Source organism: Artibeus jamaicensis, unplaced genomic scaffold (genome assembly GCF_021234435.1).
Source record: "Artibeus jamaicensis isolate MK-2021 breed Jamaican fruit bat unplaced genomic scaffold, CSHL_Jam_final contig_519, whole genome shotgun sequence".
NCBI classification, from domain to species: Eukaryota; Metazoa; Chordata; class Mammalia; order Chiroptera; family Phyllostomidae; genus Artibeus; species Artibeus jamaicensis.
Genome location: NW_026521871.1, coordinates 53,671,471 through 53,692,921, shown reverse-complemented (window position 1 = coordinate 53,692,921; position 21,451 = coordinate 53,671,471). Strand labels below are relative to the sequence as shown.

At 43.1% G+C, this 21,451-nt stretch overlaps 1 protein-coding gene across 1 annotated transcript in view; it reads left to right on the top strand.

Moving 5' to 3' along the window:
- Positions 1-5,309: 5,309 nt before the first annotated feature.
- Positions 5,310-21,451, top strand: part of SMARCC1 (SWI/SNF related, matrix associated, actin dependent regulator of chromatin subfamily c member 1) — a 109,180-nt gene continuing 93,038 nt past the window's right edge. The window contains exons 1-3 of the mRNA XM_037130408.2: positions 5,310-5,598; positions 13,152-13,271; positions 20,723-20,808. Coding sequence (XP_036986303.2) covers positions 5,404-5,598; positions 13,152-13,271; positions 20,723-20,808 — 401 coding nt within the window. The 5' untranslated portion in view covers positions 5,310-5,403. The remainder of the gene's footprint in view (positions 5,599-13,151; positions 13,272-20,722; positions 20,809-21,451) is intronic.

The following is a 21,451-nucleotide window of genomic DNA, read 5'->3' as shown; positions in this document are numbered from 1 at the left end:
GGCCACTGAGATGTTTAGTAGTGGAGCCTTTGCATTGAGTCCGTCTGTCCTCAGAATTTGTGCCACCAACCAAGAGATGGTTTGCCATTAGGCCTGAGTTGGTTTTGTGTGCTTTTGTTTGTTTATTTGAAATGAAATACAGAGGGGACTTCGGCCATTTTATGAATCTTGTATCTGGGAAAAGGAGTTTCTTCTACTCTTTTTTTAGCTCTTTTTTTTCTTTTTTCTATTTAAAAAATATAGCCCTGGCTGGTGTGGCTCAGTGGATTGAGTACCAGCTTGGGAACCAAAAGGCCACTGGTTCAATTCCCAGTCAGGGCACATGCCTGGGCTGTGGGCTGGGTCTCCAGTTGGGGGCATGAAAGAGGCACCTGGTCGAGGTTTCTCTGGCACATGGATGTTTCTCTTCCTCTCTTATTCCCTCCCTTCCTCTGTCTGTAAAAATAAATAAATAACATCTTTTAAAAATCCATAGTGCTTATTTACACAGAGTTTAAAATTCTCACATAAAATGTGAAAGATACTGACATGAAGAACAAGAGATTATGCATAAGCACAAAATTTTTTTGACGTAGTATATTACACTCTGATTACCTAAAGTTTATGAATTAGTCAAGTTCACAAATACATACACCCAAATGGAGTAAAGGAAAAAAGCTGCAAGGGAATAAAATTGGTCCATAAATTGTGTACTTTTAGTTATTTTTTTTTAATCCGTACCTGAGGATACGTTTATTTATTGGGAAGGGAGAGACAGCAACAGACACTGATTAGTTGTTTCCTGTATGCGCCCCTACTGGGGATCGAACCTGCAACCTAGGTATGTGTCCCAACTGGGAATTGAACCCACAACCTTTTGGTGTATGGGATGATGCTCCAACTAACTGAGCAAGCCAACCATGGCAGAATCACCTTCTTTTTTAAAGGTGAACAATATGAGGTCTGTCCAAAGAAAGTCCGACCATTGTTAACATAATGAGAACAGTTCGTAACCTGGCAGCCAGGGACTGGACTGGAATGTACATGTGTGAACAATGACGACTTCACAGTACAAGCCCTTAAGTGAGCATGTGTACCGTGTGGTCAACACATTCAAAATGTCTGAGAGAGTACAGCAACAGATCTGCATCCAATTTTGCATTCAGCTTGAACATTCCTCCATGGAAACTATTTGGATGATTCAGAAGACCCCAGATATGGGCAACTGGTGATTGGCAGCTTCATCATGACAACATACCTGCTCATTCATCACATCTCATGCAGAGTTTTTCTGGTGAAACATCCAATCACCCAGGTGACTCAGCCCCCCTACAGCCCAGATTTGACACCCTGTGACTTCTGGCTTTTCCCAAAACTAAAATCACCTTTGAAAGAGAAGAGATTTCAGACTGTCGATGAAATTCAGGAAAACAAAACAGGACAGGGCAGCTGATGACAATTGGGAGAACTGTGTGAGGGCCCAGCATGCCTACTTTGAAGGGGACTGAGGCAGTATACACAATGTTTCTTGTATCTTCTTCAGTCAACATCTCTATTTTTCATATCACATGGCTGGATACCTTCTGGACAGACCTTGTATTTCATCCTGTGTGTCACATTTTGCTTATCCAAACTATGAACATTTGCCCTCATGTTTTCTTCTGAGTTTTGTAGTTTTACAAAACTCAGGTTTAGGCCTTTGATGCACTGCAAGTTAACTTTTGCATGTAGTGTGAGGTGAGGGTCTAATTTCATTTTCTTGCATGTAGCCATCCAATTTTCTCACCATTGGTTGAAAAAGACTGGTAATGATTTTGGCAGCCTTATCACAAATTAGTTGCCCATAGGTGTACGGGTTTATTTCGGAACTTTCCATTCTATTCCCTGTGTCAGTGTCACCACTGTCATGGTTACCCTTGCTTTACAGATAAAAATTTACAGAAATTTTGATGAGGAATTGGATATATAAATACCTCCCAGACAATTCCAGTTGACTACAGAGGCATAACGGATAGCTTCGCAGTAGAGAAGCCTGGGGGATACTCTCTTAATCAAGTCATCAGAGCAATAGAGGTGAAATCATGAGCCTCTGGATTTCATGAAATTGGAAACAACACAGAATGAAGAACATCAACCAAACCCAAACTGAGGGACATTTCTGTAAAACAGCTGGCTTGTAATCTTCAACGTTTTCAGTGCGGTGAAAATTAAAGATGGGAACCATTCCAGACTGGAGAAGACTGGAAACTTGACCTAATGCAATGAATGATTCTGATCTGGAAACTTTGGTATAAGGGACCTTACAGGGGTAACAAGAAAATCTTGAATGGAGTCTGAGCATAGTTTTAATGTTATTGTGATTAACATTTAAGAGAATATACTTGCCTGTAGGAAACACAAAGATTTTTGAGTAATGGGCATGTCAGCAACATACTGCTGTCATACAGTTCAAGAAAAGAGAAAGTTTGCCGTGGCCAGGCAGCTCAGTTAGTTAGAGCATCAGTCATCTCAACATGCCAAGGTTGTGCACATGGAGGAATCAAACCAAGGAATGTGTAATGGAACAACAGCAACAAAAATCTGTGTTTATCACTATCTAAAAATTAATAAACTTTAAAAATTAAAAAAAAGTTCTTTGTACTGTACTTGCAACTTTTTGTTTGATGTTATTTCAAAATAAAAACTTTTAAAAAGTGATGTAACCATTATATATAAAATGTCCATTTTTATAATGTGCTCTTTTCAATTATTCAATTTGGGGGGATTTTCAAATGATTATTTTTAGTCTGATGACATGGAGGACTTTCCAGGGAAATACACTGGTTCTTATAAACCAGCATTTATTTTGGGTGTGAAAAGATGTGTTTCTAAAAATAAAATAGGTGTATGGTATATAACATTATTTTAGATGTTATTTGAGCAAACAAGTTGGAATATTACTGCCCTCTCCATGGCTCTGGGCATATGAAGTAGCTTTCTGAACTCCTCCAGTGCATTTTTCTCTGCTCTTCTCTAGAAAACACGTTGTACTTTGGAAGAGGGAGTGGTAGTACTCCAGGGTCTGATTCCTGGGTTCCAAAACCTGACTGATACTAGCTAGCCAGTAAACCTCTCTCTGCCTCGATATCCTTATCTGCAGGAACGTAGGTGTACTTAGCACAAGGCACCAAAAGGGATAGCACAAGTGCTCCACAAACACCAGCTATTATCATTATTTCTGGGCTCTTAGAGGGCACGCTCCACGTCATACTTATATTTTATTCTCACTATTTCTCTCCTAGACAGCTTATCAGGTTATCTTTTCTCCAGTCTTTTTTCTGATCCATCACTCATATGGTTGCAGTTGTTATTTTTCTAATCCAGCTATTTTTTTTTAGATTTTATTTATTTATCTTTAGAGGGGAAGGGAAAGAGAGAAGGAGAGAAATATCAATGTATGGTTGCCTCTCGTGCATCCCATGCTGGGAACTGGCCTGCAACCCAGGCATGTGCCCTGACTGGGAATCGAACCTCAATTCTTTGGTTCGCAGGTCCACGCTTAATCCACTGAGCTACACCAGCCAGGCTAATCCAGCTATTTTCAACCTTTTTCATCTCATGACACTCAAAAACTAATTACTAAAATTCTGTGGAACATCAAAATATTTTTTGCCCATCTGACAAAAAAATAAGTGTAATTTTCACTCATTCACACCAGATGGCTATTGTTTGTTGTGTTGGCTGTTGTCATTTTTTGGACAATCTAAGGGAAAAGAGGTATTAAAAGTTCTTGCGGCACACCAGATGAAAATCCCTGTCATAATCTGGAAGTCTCATCATGTCATTCTCTCTGTTCAAGCTGGTTTCCCACTGTTTACAGGATAAAGTCAAAATTTACTGCCACAACCATGTAACTTCTCTGCTACCATTCTGTGGACTTAAGGACAATCTCACCAAGCATGCTTTCGCACGTGAATGCCTTTGTTCCAGTTGTTTCTGTGTGTCAGAAATGTCCTTTCTTCCCTTCACATTCCATATATTAAAAAAAATTAATATATGTTTAGAGGAAACTGTAGTGTTCATTAAATTAGCAGCTTCATTGCCCTTTAGGGTCCCTCCCTGTCTTCACTTAAGGAGATGTCGGAGTGCTTGAGGAGGGAAAACTTGTAAGAATTGATGGAAATCAGAGAACAGGCCTTGGGAATCCTGGAGTGTGGTCACAGTCCAGAGTTTGGTCAGCTGGGAGGCGGAAGCCACAAAGGTCAGGAGTGACTGGGCCTCTGGCCTCTGTTCAGCTCGGCTCAGTTGCCTCTGCTTTCTGAGCCTCAGCACCAGCCACCCTACTGCTGGGCCCCCAAGGCCTCGGCTGCATTCCGTTCGTTCTTAAAACTTGGTCTCAAAATCTCACCAGACTTTCTTACAATTAGTTCAGCTACTGTTCTGAGGTCTTAGAGCATTATGTTCGTAACTCCCTAACAGCCATTCATACTTTAATAATTTAAAGCCTTTCTGCTTCTCTCTGGGCCATCCATTCATCAAATATTTATTGAACAATATTTAGATAACAGGCTCTGCTCCTGTGGACACAGGTCAAGACTAAGTTCTCAGGTAACTTATGTGGATGATAAATAAGAAAAATACCAGATCGTGGCGAGGGAATGCTACCTAGGCAATGTCGAGTGTGATTAGTCGTTCAAGATTGTTCCGTCAGGGAAGGCTTTTCTTAAGTACCTTTAAGCTATGAATTTGAAAGCGCCTAATGACAACCAGAGGGAAAGAGCTGCAGGTCTCCGGGGCCGCCGGAGAAAGGGCCCCGAGGCTCGTATAAGCTGGTGTGGCTGGAGCCACGAGGGGCAGGAAGGTGTGTGTAGACGAAGTCTCGGATGGCTGTCACCTGTGGCTGTGCACAAAGGCCGACGCGACCGCGTGGAGCGGAAGGTCGGAGGGCGAGCGATGCAGGTGAAGATTCCCATCCTGCGAGCGGGTCGTCCGCCAGCGCTGACAACCTCAACGGGCTTTCCCTTCCGAACTTCTCACACCAGCCCTTTTCTCTCCGGCGGCGGCCACCGGCGACAGAAAACCTCCATGCAGTTGTTGACCGCAGAACGATGTGACACAGGAACCCGGAGAGAGACAGTCACGCAGAGGCCGAGATGAGGTAGTTGACAGGAGAGCGGACAGCGCGAACGAGCAGGCAAGGCAGGTAGACGTACAGGCCCGTGCGCCAAACCCCCGCGCGAGGATTGCGCATGCGTGAGTGCGCGCCCACGTCGGTTAGGGCGCTGGTCCGAGAAGAGGCGGGGCCGGACGGCTGCGCCGGAAGAAGGTTGGTTGGGCGGGGCCGGGGAAAGGTGGTGGCGGCTGCGCGCGCGCGCGCGCGGGTGCGAACGGGGAACGCCGCGAGGGCTGGGGCAGGTCAGGCGGTGGGGACCACGGACGGTGACTATGGCCGCGGCAGCGGGCGGCGGCGGTCCTGGGACGGCGGCGGGCGCCGCGGGTGCGGGAGGCGCGGCGGTGGCTGTAGGCTTGGCGGTTTATCGGCGGAAGGAAGGGGGCCCGGCCAGCAAGTTTTGGGAGAGCCCGGAGACCGTATCCCAGCTGGATTCTGTGCGGGTCTGGCTTGGCAAGCACTACAAGAAGGTGGGTTCACGCGCCTGTGGGGCCCCGGAGGTCACGCGACTGGGGCCAGGGCGGCTACTGGCCTCGCGGGCCCCGGGTCTCCCCTCCCCCCCGCGCGCCACGAGGGACAACAAAGGCCGGCACCCGGCTCGCCACGCCCCCGCGGTCTGCTCGCGGAGCCCGCGCGCCTCGGGCTCCGCGGGGACCCTAGGGCCAGGCTCCCGGGGGCCCACGCATCACTAGCGAAGCACCTACTGACCCCAGTGCGCAGGAACAGTAGATCTCTGCAACCAGGAGGGTGCGAATCTTTGTCTTTTGTTAGATGCGTTAGATGTGTGAACAATGGTTATTAAAAACTGTCTGAGCCAGTGTGGAAAAGCAGCTTCTTTTTGTTTGGAGATTAGTCTTCAAAGTCAAGTGAGGTAACTAAGGTCCTTCTACCTGTTGTTGATATGCTAGAGAACGGATCTGGACAATTGTGTTCGGCAGGTTGGTTAGTATATTCACTTACAGTATTGATGAGAACTAATATTAAAAATACACAGTTTACAGAATTTTAGGTTACATGTAGTGAGAGCACAAGACTTAATGTTCGCTATACCTGTGTGTTTGTCAGTGAGGCCTTCCCTGAGAACCCCATTTCATATCATCTTCTTCGCACACTTTTTGAAAAAAAATTTATTTGTCCTACCTTTGGGATGTAAGTTACGCAGAGTCAGCGATATTGAAAGAGTGGCTTAACCCCGTGATTAGAACAAATGCTCACCTTCCCCTTACTGTAAATATTTAGGAATGTCTCCCTTAGAAAGTGTAACGAAGCAGACTGCCAAAAAATACTCCCTCTGTCCCCAAATTTCCGGAACACCTTTTTCAGATCTGGACTTCCTCATTGAAGACCATAGCAGTGGGGGAAGAATCTCGTCAGGCCTGTTCAGTACAGTGTGTCCTTGAGCATGATTGGTACTCATGGCCTCTCCTTTAGTAGTTGCTTAGTAAATGGGTGCTGAATGAACGAAAAGATAGTCTAGGAGTCTGCTTAGTTGAGGTGTGTGGTGCAGTGAGGTGTTTTGAAGTTGTTAGGCATGGGCAGGGATCTCGGGGTTTTTTTTTTTTTTTTTTTTGACATCACACAGTGGTACTTCCAGAAATGACAATTTCTTATCTGAAGTTGTAGGAAGTGAGAGACAGTATAATTACAGTATATTTTTAGGTGCTTTGGTTTTTTTTTCTTTGATGAAATTTTAGAGTCACATTTAGGATTCACTATTGCTCTTTCACATAGTGATAAACTGGTCACTTTTTTGTTTTGTATGTACTTAAATAGGGCTTATGGAAGTGGCTCAGGGAGTGGAATATATATTATGAAAGTATTGGTTATTTTTTTATCACGTGCCCTTTAGACAGTGTCTTGGGTCTTAAGTTCAGTCTGGCTTCCCCCATCCCCAGTTTTACTCAGATATAGTTAACTTATAATATTGTATTGCTTCATCAATGTAGCCTTAATGAAGAAAAATACCCAGGAGTGAGTAATACTCCTTTAGGTTATTGTTTTGTGATTCCCAAAGGACTGTTCAAATCACATATCAAGGGAAGGAAAAAATATTTCCACCTCTCTAAATTCTGCATCTGGTCCCAGGTTTTTTTTGGCACTTTAAAAAAAGATTTTATTTATTTATCTTTAGAAGGGAAGGGAAGGTGAGAGGGAGAGAAATATCAATGTATGGTTGCCTCTCATGCATCCCCTGCTGGGAAATGGCTTGCAACCCAGGCATGTGTCTTGACTGGGAATCAAACTGAGATCCTCTGGTTTGCAGGCCCGTGGTCAATCCACTGAGCTACACCAGCCAGGGCATGTTCAGTGGATAACCCCTCAGAGATTTGTTTGGGTGGGTGCGGAAATGGCAGTGAGGCTGAGTGAGGGTTCATCCCAGTGTGGGGAGACCACTAGGTTATTAACATTGACCCGTGTCCCTCAGGTCTTAAAGACAAAGTCAAAGTTAGGTTTGACTGCTCAGGGTTTCGTTTTTGTAAATTTTCCTTTTTTTTTGATTTCAGAAAGAAAAACATAGATTTGTTCTACTAACTTATGTTTTCTTGTATGTGCCCTGACCTGAGATGGACCCTCAACCTTGGTGTATAAGGTCAATGCTTTAACCAACTGGGCTGTTGGGCCAGAGCTGTCACAGTTTCTTAAAGCCATAGTACATTTCTTGGGTTTACTCAGATTCAGAATTGACTTTGTAGCCAAAATTCTATCAGTTTCTGAGAGTGGTATTGGAGTGGTGAAAGCATTGGCCAGAGGTTCTTTGCTTCTTTCGTACACACTGTATCCTGTACACATGGACGGATTTTAATGAAAAATTTTTAATTACATTTAATACTGTAGTTTCAAATTGATCTCAGCAACTATGTGAAATAAACATGACATCGATGGTCCCCTTTTTATTGATGGGTCTCTCTATGCATCCAGTGAATAATTGAGCATCCACCACGTCCAGGCATTTAAGATGTAACTCACATAAATCCTCACAATATTCCTGAATGATAGACATTATTTACTTCATTTTACACAGGAGAGGAACCTGAGGCTCCAGATTTAAGTAATTTCTCTGATACTGCAGTTAGGAGTGGCAGATTTGGCATTCACTGAATCCTGCCTTGCCTGGCTCCAAATCCCTCCACACCCACCCCCTCCTTTTTTTCCCCTACACCTGTCTCTCTTTAAGGAACTCACACTTTGTGGGAAAGATAGGCATAGACACCTACTTGTAAAACCCAGGTGATTGTAAATTAAAAGAACTTCCTTCTATTTTTGTTTTCTAAATGCCCTTGGTAGGTGTTCAGTAAATATTTGTTCAGTGAATGAACAGATTAAACCAGTCTAGGAGCCTATTCATTTAGGCTTCGTAGATAAATTTGGCTTAGCAAAACAGAGGAGAGAGTGCAGACCTCTTGATTGGGATGAGCTTCAGCTAGGCCAGAGGAGTCCAGAGGAAGTGACCACTTTAGAGACCAGGCAGCTAAAGCCTGGAGAGGTTAACTGCTTGCCTGACATTGCACTTTAGGTCTGGTAGCAGTGTGGAAGCTTGTTCATCTACCTAAGTTCCTGTCTTTGTATTGTTTACATGTCTTTCAACTTAACTTTGGTAGAGGTGAGCACTGTATTTCTGTCCACAGTTTCCGAGTGGTTGTCCAGTTATAAAACTTCACAGGTCTCACATACCTTGGAGGTGAAGTGTATCTGTAAGCCATCAACATTTCAGAAGTTTCTTCCTGAATTTTTGCTAATTCCTGATATAAGATTTGAGAATGATTTAGATTTAAGGATGATCACTAAAATAGAATATTATCTAAAAAAGAATTTAAATGCCCTTTACATGAATTATTTAACAGATTAAGACAGTTCTTTTTTATGGGACATTTGTTGCAATAGGATTGTTTAGGGACAAGTTAAACTTTATAATTTATTGTCACAGGGAATATAAAGCAGGTTTATTGATAAAATTTTAAACATGTCTTCCAAAGTTTCTTAACCAAAGTACTTTGAGACTAAAACACTCTTGTTGTCAAATAAAACATGATGTTGAGCTTTTTTTGATGAAACGATGAAATGTTTGACTGAAATAGTCTATATAATCATTAATTTCTTTTTTCATAATCAGGAGTCAGTATTTTGAAAGCTGTTAAGAACTTTTTGTTCTGAGCCTCACCCTGATTGGTGAGGCTCAGTTAGCTGGGCTGTGTCCTGCAAAGCTGAAGGTCGCCGGTTCCATTCCCGGTCAGGGTACATGCCCGGGTTGTGGGTTCGGTCCCTGGTCAGGGTGTGAACAAGAGGCAACTGATAGGTATTTCCCTCTCTTACATCAGTGTTTCCCTCCCTCTCTTTCTCCCTCTCCATAAAAAAAAGCTTTAAAAAAAAAAAAAAGAATGAAGCAGACTGACAGTGGGATATATGGCGAAAGTACCATAACCCCTCACATTTCCACAGTCCATGTCTAAGGACTCTCGTTTGATTCGAGCAACAGTCCGGTGGGAGATGGTCTGACTCCCCACTTACAAGTGGAAAATTAGAATGTGGGAATCAAGCGAACTGTTTAAGGACACCACTGATTAGCAACCAAGAGTGTTGAACTTATGTCTTTCAGCCAAATGTAATGCTCATTCCACTGTCCCATACTGGTAACCAAGTTCATTTCTACTGCTTCCAGAGATATGCCATAGAACAGTGATTTTTAATTTTTTTCCATCTCATGGCATGCATAAACTAATTACGAAAATTCTGACCCTGGCTGGTATGGCTTAGTGAATTGAGTGTGGCCTGTGAACCAAGGGGTTGCTGATTCAATTCCCAGTCAGGGCACAGGCCTGGGTTGTGGGCCAGGCCCCCAGTGGGGGGCGTGCAAGAGGCAACCACACACTGATGTTTCTCTCCCTCTCTTCCTCCTCTTCCCCTCTCTCTGAAAATAAATTTAAAAAATCATTAAGAAAAAATTGTGCAGCATACCAAAAAGTGTGTTTTTTGCCAATGTGGTGAAAAACAGGTGTATGTTTCATTCCCTCGCACCAGATGGCCAATGTTATGTTGGCTGTGTCACTTTTCTGATTTGACCATCTCGGGAAGGAGGTCCGTGCCCCTGACTAGTTGTCAGGTAGCGCGTTTTACAGGTTCGTGGCGTCCGGCCAGCAGCCCGGGGCTTTGCAGGACAGCCTGCTTCGCTCTTGTTGGTTAAGTAGAATGTCACTGTTTCTCAGTTTTTAAAAGTTGATTTAAAATCATTTGAAAGTCACACATTGACTGTCTTTTGAGTGGGTATCAGATGTAGTTAGCAGTAGCATGTTAATCTGTTTTGTTTTGTTTTTTTAAGGGAAAAAAAATTTTAAATTGTATCTATTTATCTTTAGAGAGGAAGGGAAGGAGAGAAGGAGAGAAACATCAATGTGTGGTTGCCTCTCCTGCGTCCCCTGCTGGGAACTGAACTGCAACCCAGGCATGTGCCCTGACTCGGAATCGAACCGTGATCGTGTGGTTCGCAGGCCTGTGCTCAATCCACTGAGCTGTACCAGCCAGGGCTAATCTCAGTTTTTTTTAAGAAAAAGATTTTAGTTATTGTAGAGAGGGGGAAGGGAGGAGGAGAGAGAAAAACATCAGTGTGTGAGAGATACATCCATCGATTGCCTCTCGCATGCCCCCCCTACTGGGGTCTGGCCCGCCACCCAGCCACGTGCCCTGACCGAGAATCTAACTTGTGACCTCTCGGTTCACAGGTTCAGTCCACTGAGCTACACCAGCCAGGGCTCAGATTTCATGTATGAATTAAATATCACCTCTTACATACATTTTTGTGCTTGATTATTTTTGTGGGTCATTTGGAAAAAATTAATCAGAGTAAAATATTTTATCATTTCAAAATGGATTTGAAAGTATCTAAGGTAATTGTCTCTGGGCTTTCAATTTAAAAATATTTAGTTTTTTGTTTTTTGTGAAGCTGAAGAGAGTATCAATGTTTTTGAAACTGAGAGGTTTGTTCACACAAAACCTTTCTCATTCTAAACCTTTTCTCATACACTGAATGAAACATGTATAGTAGTGAAGTTTACAATGTCTACAAAGATACGTGTATATACATCTCAAGGATTAAAAATGACGTTTTGCCCGGAGGGTTGATTTGTCTTTAGTTGAACAGCCTTCCTCCAAGTTGGTGTCTTTTTTCAGTTTTAGGAGTTGGCATTATTTTTGTTATCTATAGGTATCTGGAAAAGTTATAGTTATTAATTTTTCATATTCTTTACCATATGCAAAAAACTTGCGGTTTTTAAAATATGACCCCTTTGGGAATCCTGCACTTATTAAAGGTAGCAAAGTTATCTTGTGGGTACGTCCAAAAATCATTCTTAGCTGTGGGCCACAGAGAAATAGGCAGCAGGTGGGATTTTACCAACTTCTGGTTGAGAAGACTGCATGTAAAATATTTCAACAAAATTCGGGCCAGCCTTCAGCAAAGTTAACCACGCACTAGCTGCTTCGTTTAGAGTCGAAAGCCAATGCACCTGAACAGACCAAAACTTGAGAAGATGCTAACTAAGCTTTAAGAAGAATTGTGGTGTGTTACGCTCTCTCTTTGGCAGTAGCACAGATTGAGAGCTATTCAGCTTCATGTGTAGTAATGGTAGACTGTGAAGCCAATATTTTGCCATATATAAATAACTTAAAAATCATTTATTGTGAGAGAAACTTAACATATTACTCTGGAAATGTTGAGCGGTCCTGGGAAAGAGGGTTTCTCCAGGAGGAAAGTTTAGTTTTTTTCTTGTCTTTCGTGAAACTGAAGAAAGTATAGAATTTGTCCTGTTCAGAATTGGAGATTTTAAAAAAATATATTGAATGTTGATTTCTTACAGTGATAGTGAATATTTAATACCAAGTTCAACTTTTACATTTAATTCAGCTCCTAATTCATGCTTTCCCTGCCACGGTACCTGTTACCTCTCTCTGCTGTAGAGCAAGCTTGCTCTCTGCCACTGGTTTGGCCTTTCGACGCCCTCATCCTCTGTTTGGGTAACTTTTCACATGTATTGTTTTAAAACAGTTTTTTTATTGTGGTAAAACCCGTAAATTTACTGTCTTAATTAACAATTTGAAGTGCTGGTGTGTGTATTTTTTTCAGTGCATAAAGACAACCACTATTTTATGCTCAAAACTTAATGCCATAAAACTATTTTATCATGCTTAAAGTTCAGTGTGTCAGGAATTGGAAGGGACACAGTGGGGACAGTTGTCTCTGCTTAGTGATGTCTGGGCCCTCAACTGGGGAGACTTGATGGCTGGGGTAGTTGGACAGCTGTGGGCCGGGAGTAACTGGAACCGTCTTTACTGATGTGTCCGGTGGTTGCGTTGTCAGTCTGCTGGGACATCAGCTAGGGCTCGCGGCCATAGCATCTCCATGTCACCCGGGCTTCATCAGAGGATGGTGGGGTCAGGGTGATTGGACTCCTTCCTTATAGTTCAGGGCTCCAAAGGTGAGTATCCCAAAAGAGCTACGTGGAAGCTGTCGGACCTTTTTTGACTTACTTTCAGAAGTCACATGGCATCACTTCTGCATCCTGTTGGTTACAAGTAAGTCACTAAGGATGCTGCTGATTCAGTAGAAGGGGGCATAGACCCCACCTCTTGATGAGAGGAGTGTGGACCTGCTTTAAAAACAATAGTTTGCTCTCTGGCCACAGAATAGTTACATTCATCCCACATAACAAAATAGACTGGCCAGTAGGCCTCATCCTGTTGCAGCATCAGACTCTAGTCAAGGTCCAGAATCTTACCATCTGAGGTCCAGGTGCGATGAGCTGGGTTGTTGGATCTCTTAGGTGTGGTATTTGTTATTCTGAAGATCTGTTAACTAAAGAGACTGGTGTCTGTTCTCCCTGCCACCCCTGGTATTTGTCTTTGTAAACTCGACAGCAGGTTTGCGCATCTCAGGCATTTATAAATCTGTCCCTGTTTAGTAGGTACGAGGAAGGACGGTGATGTTCTCCCGAATGATTGTCCTCGTTTTTGAGCCCCTGCCTTTATCTTGCAGTATGTCCATGCGGACGCGCCCACCAATAAAACGCTGGCGGGGCTGGTGGTGCAGCTTCTCCAGTTCCAGGAAGATACCTTTGGGAAGCATGTCGCCAACCCGGCCTTCACCAAGCTCCCTGTGAGTACATCACCCTTTAGCTGTAGAACATCATACTGTGCTTTAACGGCATCTTCACCGCTAAATACTTGAGCGTTTATTTCCTATTCTCTTATGAACTCCAGGACTTGAGTGTTTATTCCCTTGTTTCTTGTGGTTTAGAATTGTCAAATTGGGAACTGGTTGAAGTTTTCATCATTTAAAACACTGTAATATAATACATATAGATTGTATTTTACCAGTCTATAACACTTAGGATAAAATTTGCACATAATATTATAATTTTATTTTTTAAATATTTTATTTATTTATTTTTAGACACGGGAAGGGAGGGAGAGAAACATCAATATGTGGTTGTCTTTCATGTGCCACGTACTGGAGACCTGACCTGCAACCCGGGCACGTGCCCTAACTGGGAATCAAACCAGTGACCCTTTGATTTTCAGGCCAACATTGAATCCACTGAATCACACCAGCTAAGGCAATAAAGAATTTTATATAATGTGATTTACATTATATTGGTATTAAATAACTCATGGCTTAGTGCCCGCGGGACCAAATGAACTTCTCTTCCTCTCAAAGCAGTGCATAGCATTTTCCCAGGTGAAAGGGGTTGATGTAGTATGTAGTGGAGGGAAACACGGGTGGGTAAGAGAGGATACAGTGAAGAATGTTTTAGTGAAACATGGAAGCTGTTTGCATTAAAACTTTTTGTGTGTGAATAATTAGTGCTAGTGTAGGAGTTCACTGTTTGGGCTGTTTTTTTTTTTTTTAATCAAAGTGCAACTTTAATTCTGTAAATCATACTGGATATTAAAAAGCTAGTTCAACATTGGGTATGTTCTGTCTGAAGCTAACTGAGAAGTTGTAAAAATTTGGGAAAAAGTATATTGTAAGGCTAAAAATAATATGTGGGCAAACCTAAATATGAATTCAAACAGAAAAAATAGCATTTCGGGAGGGAGGTGGGGAGCAAGGGGCGGGGGAGGCTGGGATGGGGAAAATAGACAAAAAACTGTACTTGAAAAATAACTAAATAAAATTAATTTAAAAAAAAGAAAAAATAGCATTTTTACCTTCATCACATGTATAAAATTCTTGTGGTTTTTCTCTTTACAACCCCTTTAAGGTTTGGTGCATAGCGTACATAGCGTAAATGTAATTGTGATAACGCGATAGAGCCGGATCGAGTTCTGCCTTTTTACAAAGATCATGAGCATCTGTATCTGAAAACCTCGAAGCTCTAAGAGCCTGGCGGACTCTGGAATGGTCAAGTCAGAGTCTAATGTAGCCGAAGATTCTAAACGTGTTCGTGAGATGTTCAGAATTTTGAGTTGTCATTACATCTAAGAAAATCAATCATTTAATGCACAGCCCGTCTTTTTTACAGTACTGCCAGTCTGTAAACTTCAGAGAGGGAGACTGTTTTGGGAACATGGGACTAGAAAGAGGAGCCTAAGAGGATGTGTGCTGGCCGTTGGCTTTCTCAGTGTGTAGCCCAGAGCTCTGATGCGGTGGAGCTCAGGCAGCCGTTAAGTGACGGGGTTGGGCATTGGCTTTGTGCAGCAGTGACTTCTTTCCATTTTTAAAGCTTCTTATTGTAATGTGTACACAAAATGAATAAAACTGACATCATTACAGAGAGCACTCGTTTAACCACGACCCAGGTAAGAAGTAGGACATTCCCAACTGTCCGTAAACTCATGTGTCCCTTCCACTGGGCCTGTGTGCCAGGCAGCGGGCCTGTGGGGCCACCGTGGAGCAGGGCTGTGGAACGCCCAGTGACTGCTGTTAACAGCGGGTCTGTAGTCCCAGTCACACCACGGAGGGGGGGGGGGTGTCACATGGCCAGGGAGGAACCTCAGCTCACTGGAATTGTAGTTCTTATTTATTAGGGTGATGTTTTTATTTTGTAATTTCTTTCTTTTTCTTTTTTAAAAGACTTTATTTGTTTTTAGAGACGGGGGCGGGGGGGGGAGGAAAGAGAGGGAGAGAAACATCAGTGTGTGGTTGGCTCTTGCTTGCCCCCCACTGGGGACCTGGCCCAAACCCAGGCCTATGCCCTGACTGGGAATTGAACTCGTGACCCTTTGTTTCACAGTCTGGCGCTCCATCCACTGAGCCACAGCAGCCAGGGCTATTTTTATGTTTTTTCTTAACTTCTGTAACTTTTCTCCCTCCAGTCTTACTGAGGTATAATTGATACACAACAAATAATATACATATTTAAAATACGATGAACTCAAGGTAATGAACATTTTGACCTCCCCAAAGTATCTTTGTAATCCACTTCTCTTGTACCCATGTCCCCTGGCAACCGTGGACACTACAGATTTTACAATTTCAACAAATTTATGTAAATGGAATCACAGTATTATAATCTTGTTTTCCTTGCTGCTTTAACTCAGCATCCCAATTCTGAGGCACCTGTCATCTGTGTTGTTCCATGTGTCAGTAGTTTGTCCCCTTCTATTGTTGAGTAGTGTCCCACTGCGCGGGTGAGCCACCTGCTGTGTGGTGGGAACCTGGGCCTTTCTCAGTTTTGCGGTAAAGCCTCCATCAGCGTTAACATACACGTCTTTCTGGGGATGTCGTTCCTGCTGAGCGGATATACCTAGGGGCAGAATGTGTGGGTGGTAGAGTTGGTAACATTTAACTTTTTAAGAAATTGCTAAAGTGTTTCTAGGTTTTTATATCATTTTATGTACCATCTAGCAGTGTATGAGAGTCCCAATCCTTTTGCATTCTCAATCCTTGGTGTAATCAGTATAATTTTACTCATCCTGATGGTTATGAAGTGGAATCTTATCCCACTTTTAATTTACAGTTTTACAATGACTGATGATGTTAAGCATCTCCATGTGGTTATTGACTGTGAGTCGCCTATTCAAATAACTTCATCTTTTGTGAGTTGCCTATTCAAATAACTGGTCCCCAAGACCACCCCACATTTGGAGATTGGCCGGAAGGCTGCAGGGACTCAGTGCACAGTTGTACTCGTGACTGAGGTTTGCTGCAGCTGTGCGGTGAGCATCGGTGCTGTGGGACCACAGGGAGAAGGACGCAGGTGTGGGCTGGAGGAACCCGTGCAGCGCCCCCACGAGAGCCACACGGTGAAGGTGTGGCGGCGCGTACACAGCGTTGCTGCCCATGGGGGCCCGTCAGAGACTCACCCAAGGCTTTGTGGGAAGCTGGTCCATTTTGCCTGGTGCACATGAAAATTTCAGACTCCCAGAAGGAAAGCAGGAATTCATCATAACCACAGTGTTTGCGCAGTCTGGACACAGTGGCCACCCTTCTGTCTGTTAACTTTTGATGAGCAGTACTCTGAGGGTCAGATTCCCAGACGCCAGCCAAGGCCAAATTGGTAGGCAGGCCTTACTGGGGATATTAATCTGAGGCCTGCTGCGTTAATTCTTTCCTGCAGTTTTTTTAAAAATAAAATTTTAAAATTCTTTTTTTTTTTAAAGATTTTTTTTTAGGGGGAAGGGAGGGAGAAAGAGGGGAGAGAGACATCAGTGTGTGGCTGCCTCTCATGTGGCCCCCACCAGGGATCCAGCCCGCAACTCAGACATGCGCCCTGACCGAGAATCGAACCAGCAACCCCCTCCGCTGATTCACAGCCTGTGCTCAATCCACTGAGCCACACCAGCCAGGGCTAAAAATTCTTTTTAAAAAAAATGGATTTTATTTATAGAGGGGAAGGAAGGGAGAAGGGGAAAGAAACATTGGTTGGCTGTTGCTTGCACAACCCCACCTGGGGACCTGGCCCACAACCCAGGCAGGTGCCCTGATGGGGTGGCACTGGCTTCCGCTGCCGGACGACGCCCAGCCCACTCTGGTACACAAGTCAGGGCAGCTCTTTCTAATGATTTCCTCTCTTTCTAATGATTGTCTTCTTAAAAGTGTATATTTTTTTAATTTGTTGATTTTAGAGAACGTGAGAGATTGATTCGTTGTTCCCCTTATTTGCGCGTTCATTGGTTGATTCTTGAATGTACCCTGACCAGGGATTGAACCCCTAACTTTGCTGTGTCAGGGTGATGCTCTAACCACCTGAGCTACCCAGCCAGGGTTTATGATTTTCTTGATATGTTTTCTTTACTCTGGTTGACTTTATTATTAAGAATACGGTATCTATAACGTACAGACAAAATCTGCGCTAATTGACTGTTGATGTTTTCCGTAAGGCTCCTTGTCAACATTAGGCCAGTGGTAGTTTAGTTCAGGGGAAGTAAAAGTTCAAGTGCAGATTTTCAACTGTGCTGAGCAGGGGAGGGGGGTTGGTGCCCCTGACCCATGCATTGTTCTGAGGTCAGCTGGATTGTAATTTCCCTTACTAATAACATTGTGAACTGTGTCTAGAAAGCACTGTTTTAAGCTCGAAAGCAGTTAACACGCACAAAGAAACTTGTGAAATATTTGACTGTCATCATACTTGTGAGATAACAGGGTTCTGGAGTCGAGTGTTTTCCCCCCCACAGATTGTTTTTGAGGTGTGACGGCGACTGAATCCGGGTGAACTGCGTTTCTCGGGCACGCTCAGTTTCTGCTCCGTCGTCCATGCCTCACGTTTGCTGATGCAGAGGTCGGAACGTGGCATCGTGTGTGTGTGTGTGTGTGTGTGTGTGTGTGTGTGTCCCTGTGTGTGTCCGCACGCACACGTGTGTGTGCTCGACTCACACCAAAACACCGCCCCCTCCTATAACAACTGCTCGCACTGCTACTTGTCATTAATTAATACATCAGAAAAATACTGGCACTAATTTAAAGCAGTTTTAAGCTTTGCACTTACATGTGGCTTTTCTAGGTCTTGTTCTGCTCAGCAGAGTCTTAGGTGGGCTATAAATAGGATGAGACCGCTTGCATGGGTCCAGAACAGGATTAGATCGAATTTCCAGTTTAGCTGCCAGGGATAGAACAGCTTATCAAAGGCAATGTGGTCACACAGCCTGGAATAGAAGCAGCCTGTCCGAGCTGTCCCTAACCCCCGGAGTCTCTAACTGAGGTCTGGAAGGGTCAGGTTTCGGTGCCCTGTTGTCCTTTAGTTTTTTTAATGCTAATCAAGAGGAATTTACCCACACCAATCTGTGCTTCTGCTTCAGAGAGCTGTTGAGAATGAGCCAGTCTGGTGCCAGAGCAAAGGCCCTGGGGGGGCCTTCGGGTGGGGTAGAGTGAGGAAATATAGTCAGGGCCCAGTGGGTGTCCCTGAGGCTCTTCGGTCTGCCTTCAGCACATCGTCCCTAGACTCTGGTCCATTACTTTTTTTTTTTTTTTTTAAATCGGGGTGGGTCTGATACTGAGCTTGTCCCGAGGATCGGAATCCCAAATCCATTTTTAAGCAAGCTCTAAGAGTCCTTGAATTATGGTGAGCAGCCCTCTTTACTTTTCACTCTGCCCCATCTTTGAGGATGCTTTTCTTGTCTCACTGTACCGTGCGGTGCCCGCGACAGGTGCACGAATCTCCCCCTTTTGTTCAGATCTTACCACTGGGAAAGTGAAGGCTGCAGTTTTCTACTTTTCATTCATGACTGGTCCCTTTAGTGGTTGATAGAAGTTAGTCTTAAGCCTGTATGTGATAATGATTTAATTTCTCAAATTTAATATCTGTCTAAAAATTAACCTTAATCTTAAGCTATATGTACCAATATTTTATTGTTCTGGTCTGTTCAGTATATTTCTCAGCATAGCTCTGACTTTGTAAATTATTTTAGTACACTTGAAGTATTGAGAAAATTTTTATTGATTACCTGCATCAGGCACTCTGCTGAATACTAGTGTCAAAGATTCGAGTAAGACACTGTTCTGTCCTCAAGGAGTTCACGTTACAGATAAACCGACAACTTAGTCATTTCAGCGCTGTGCTGTGTTTGTGCAGTAGTGATGTGCATACGTGGTGGTGTCAGAGAACCTGTGAGACCGAGCGGGGGTTCAGGAGAGGCCCAGGGGAGAACGAGGTCTCGTTCTGTCCTAGTAAGTACCTACCTAGCGTGCTGTTCTGATTTTAGAGGTGAATGCTGCAGAATTGTGGATTGTGCATTTTCTCATGTCGTGAATAAGAATTGCATCCGTATATATATTTGTTTAGGAATATGTAATCAGGGTTTGTGGTGTACTGGACAGAATAAATTAGGAACTCAGAACCTGTGTGTTTGAGAAACAACAGGATAACCAGGCTGGAAAAGCTCTTTTTAAAAATTTATTTATTTATTTATTTTTAGAGAGAGGGGAAGGGAAGGAGAAAGGGAGAGAAACATCAATGTGTGGTTATCTCTCGTGCGCCCCCTCTTGGGGGCACAACTTGGCTCACAACCCAGGCATGTTCCCTGAGCTGGGAATCGAACAGGTGACCCACTGGCTCATAGGCCCTCACTCAATCCACTGAGCCACACCAGCCAGGGTGATAAGTTTTGTGGGGTTTGTTTGTTTGTTTGTTTGTTTGTTTGTTTGTTTTTAATGCATGCTGATAATGACAGCTGTCACAATACATTCTAACAAAATTATTTTGAATGAAGTTAGAACTAAGCACTACTAGAGCCATCGTACAGGAAAAACTAAATGAACTTTTGGGCCAACCCAATATTTTTCAGAGTAGTTTTCAAAGAGAAAAATGCATGATGTATTTCTTGGGAATCGAAGTACCCGTTGAGCTAAAGCCAGCTCTACATGATGTATTTCTAACACTTCATCTTTTAGCACATTTGATGATGGGCTCATAATTAAATTTTCCTCCCATATTGTAGAAATCATTCGGCATTTGATTTATTTGAGGTCTTATGATTTATTTACAATCTGTGATGTGCGTATCTTAAGTTGTGCAGATTTTAGCTTTACGTTTATATATAGTTAAATATAGTGCTACATTGTTTGAGTGGTCATTAAAATATAGTCAAAATTGAGTTACAGTTTTTGATAATTTAAAGTTGAGACCCTGGTTGGTGTGGGTTCAGGGCTGGCCTGTGAACTGCAAGGTCACTGGTTCGATTCCCAGTCAGGGCACATACCTAGGTTGCCAGCTAGGTCCCTAGTTGGGGGTATGCAAGAGACAGCTGATATGGATGTTTCTCTCCCTTTCTTTTTCCCTTCTTCTCTCTCTAAGAAGTAAACAAAATCTTAAAAAAGTAAATAAACTCAGGAAACCAGATTTGAAAAATTTTTAATGCATACTAATATTTCTTATTCTATAGGGAAACCATATTGTTGGAAATTTGTTACTGAAATTTTGTTTTAAGAATCAAATTTTATACTTACCAGTGGAGTTTGTTATATATCAATATTTTAAAGAGTAATATGTTAATTGAACTTGGAAAGAAATTTTTTATCTATTTTTTAGAAAAATTTTTTATACCTCATTTGTTTCAGAAAGTACTTAAGGAGTTATTTATATCTTTGAGTTTATAGCTTAGAGTTCAGAAATAAGTAATTTTGTCAGAACTTTTATTTTTCTCATGTGTAACTTTTATCATTTTTAGGCAAAATGTTTCATGGATTTCAAAGCTGGAGGCACCTTGTGTCATGTCCTTGGGGCTGCTTACAAGTATAAAAATGAACAGGGATGGTAAGTTTCAATTTATTTACATGTTTTGAGGTAATATAGAAGTTATTTCATGTTGAATCCTGTTCCTTCTTTGTACGGTGTTAGAAAATTCTATAGATGTATTATGATCAACATGCAAATTAGTTGTCTTTGGTTTAGAGCCCTCATTTACTTTGTGCCGACACCCAAGAAAAATGCGAAACCACCGTGGTGTTTCCTGAGCAGGCGGTTTCTCAGACGCGGTTGTGGAGGGACAGTAGATGCGTGTGCGTTGTCAGCAGATTAGAAGGCAGGCACACTGTGAAGCGCATGTGTATTGTGAACTGCCAGTGCGCTGAAAGATAGAACTTTAATGTTCATTTGAGCTAGGCCTTCAGAATACGAGCCATCCAGTCGGCCTCCTCGGGCCAGAGGGGAGAGGGGTCAGGCTCAGAGGGTTCGGATTCTTGCCAGGGCAGAGCTGGAGCGGGGAGGAGAGTCCCTGCTCTGGTACCTACAGTTCTGCTTCTCCCTTCATTCCCCCTTTTCCTTTCCCTCCTCCCTCCGTCCCTCTGGCAGTAGCTTTCACACTGTAGGGATCACTTGGAGTCCTTATTAAAAATACAAACTACCAGGCCTCACGGACATGTCGTCAGCTGCTGAGAATTGGAGTTTTCCAAGGGCG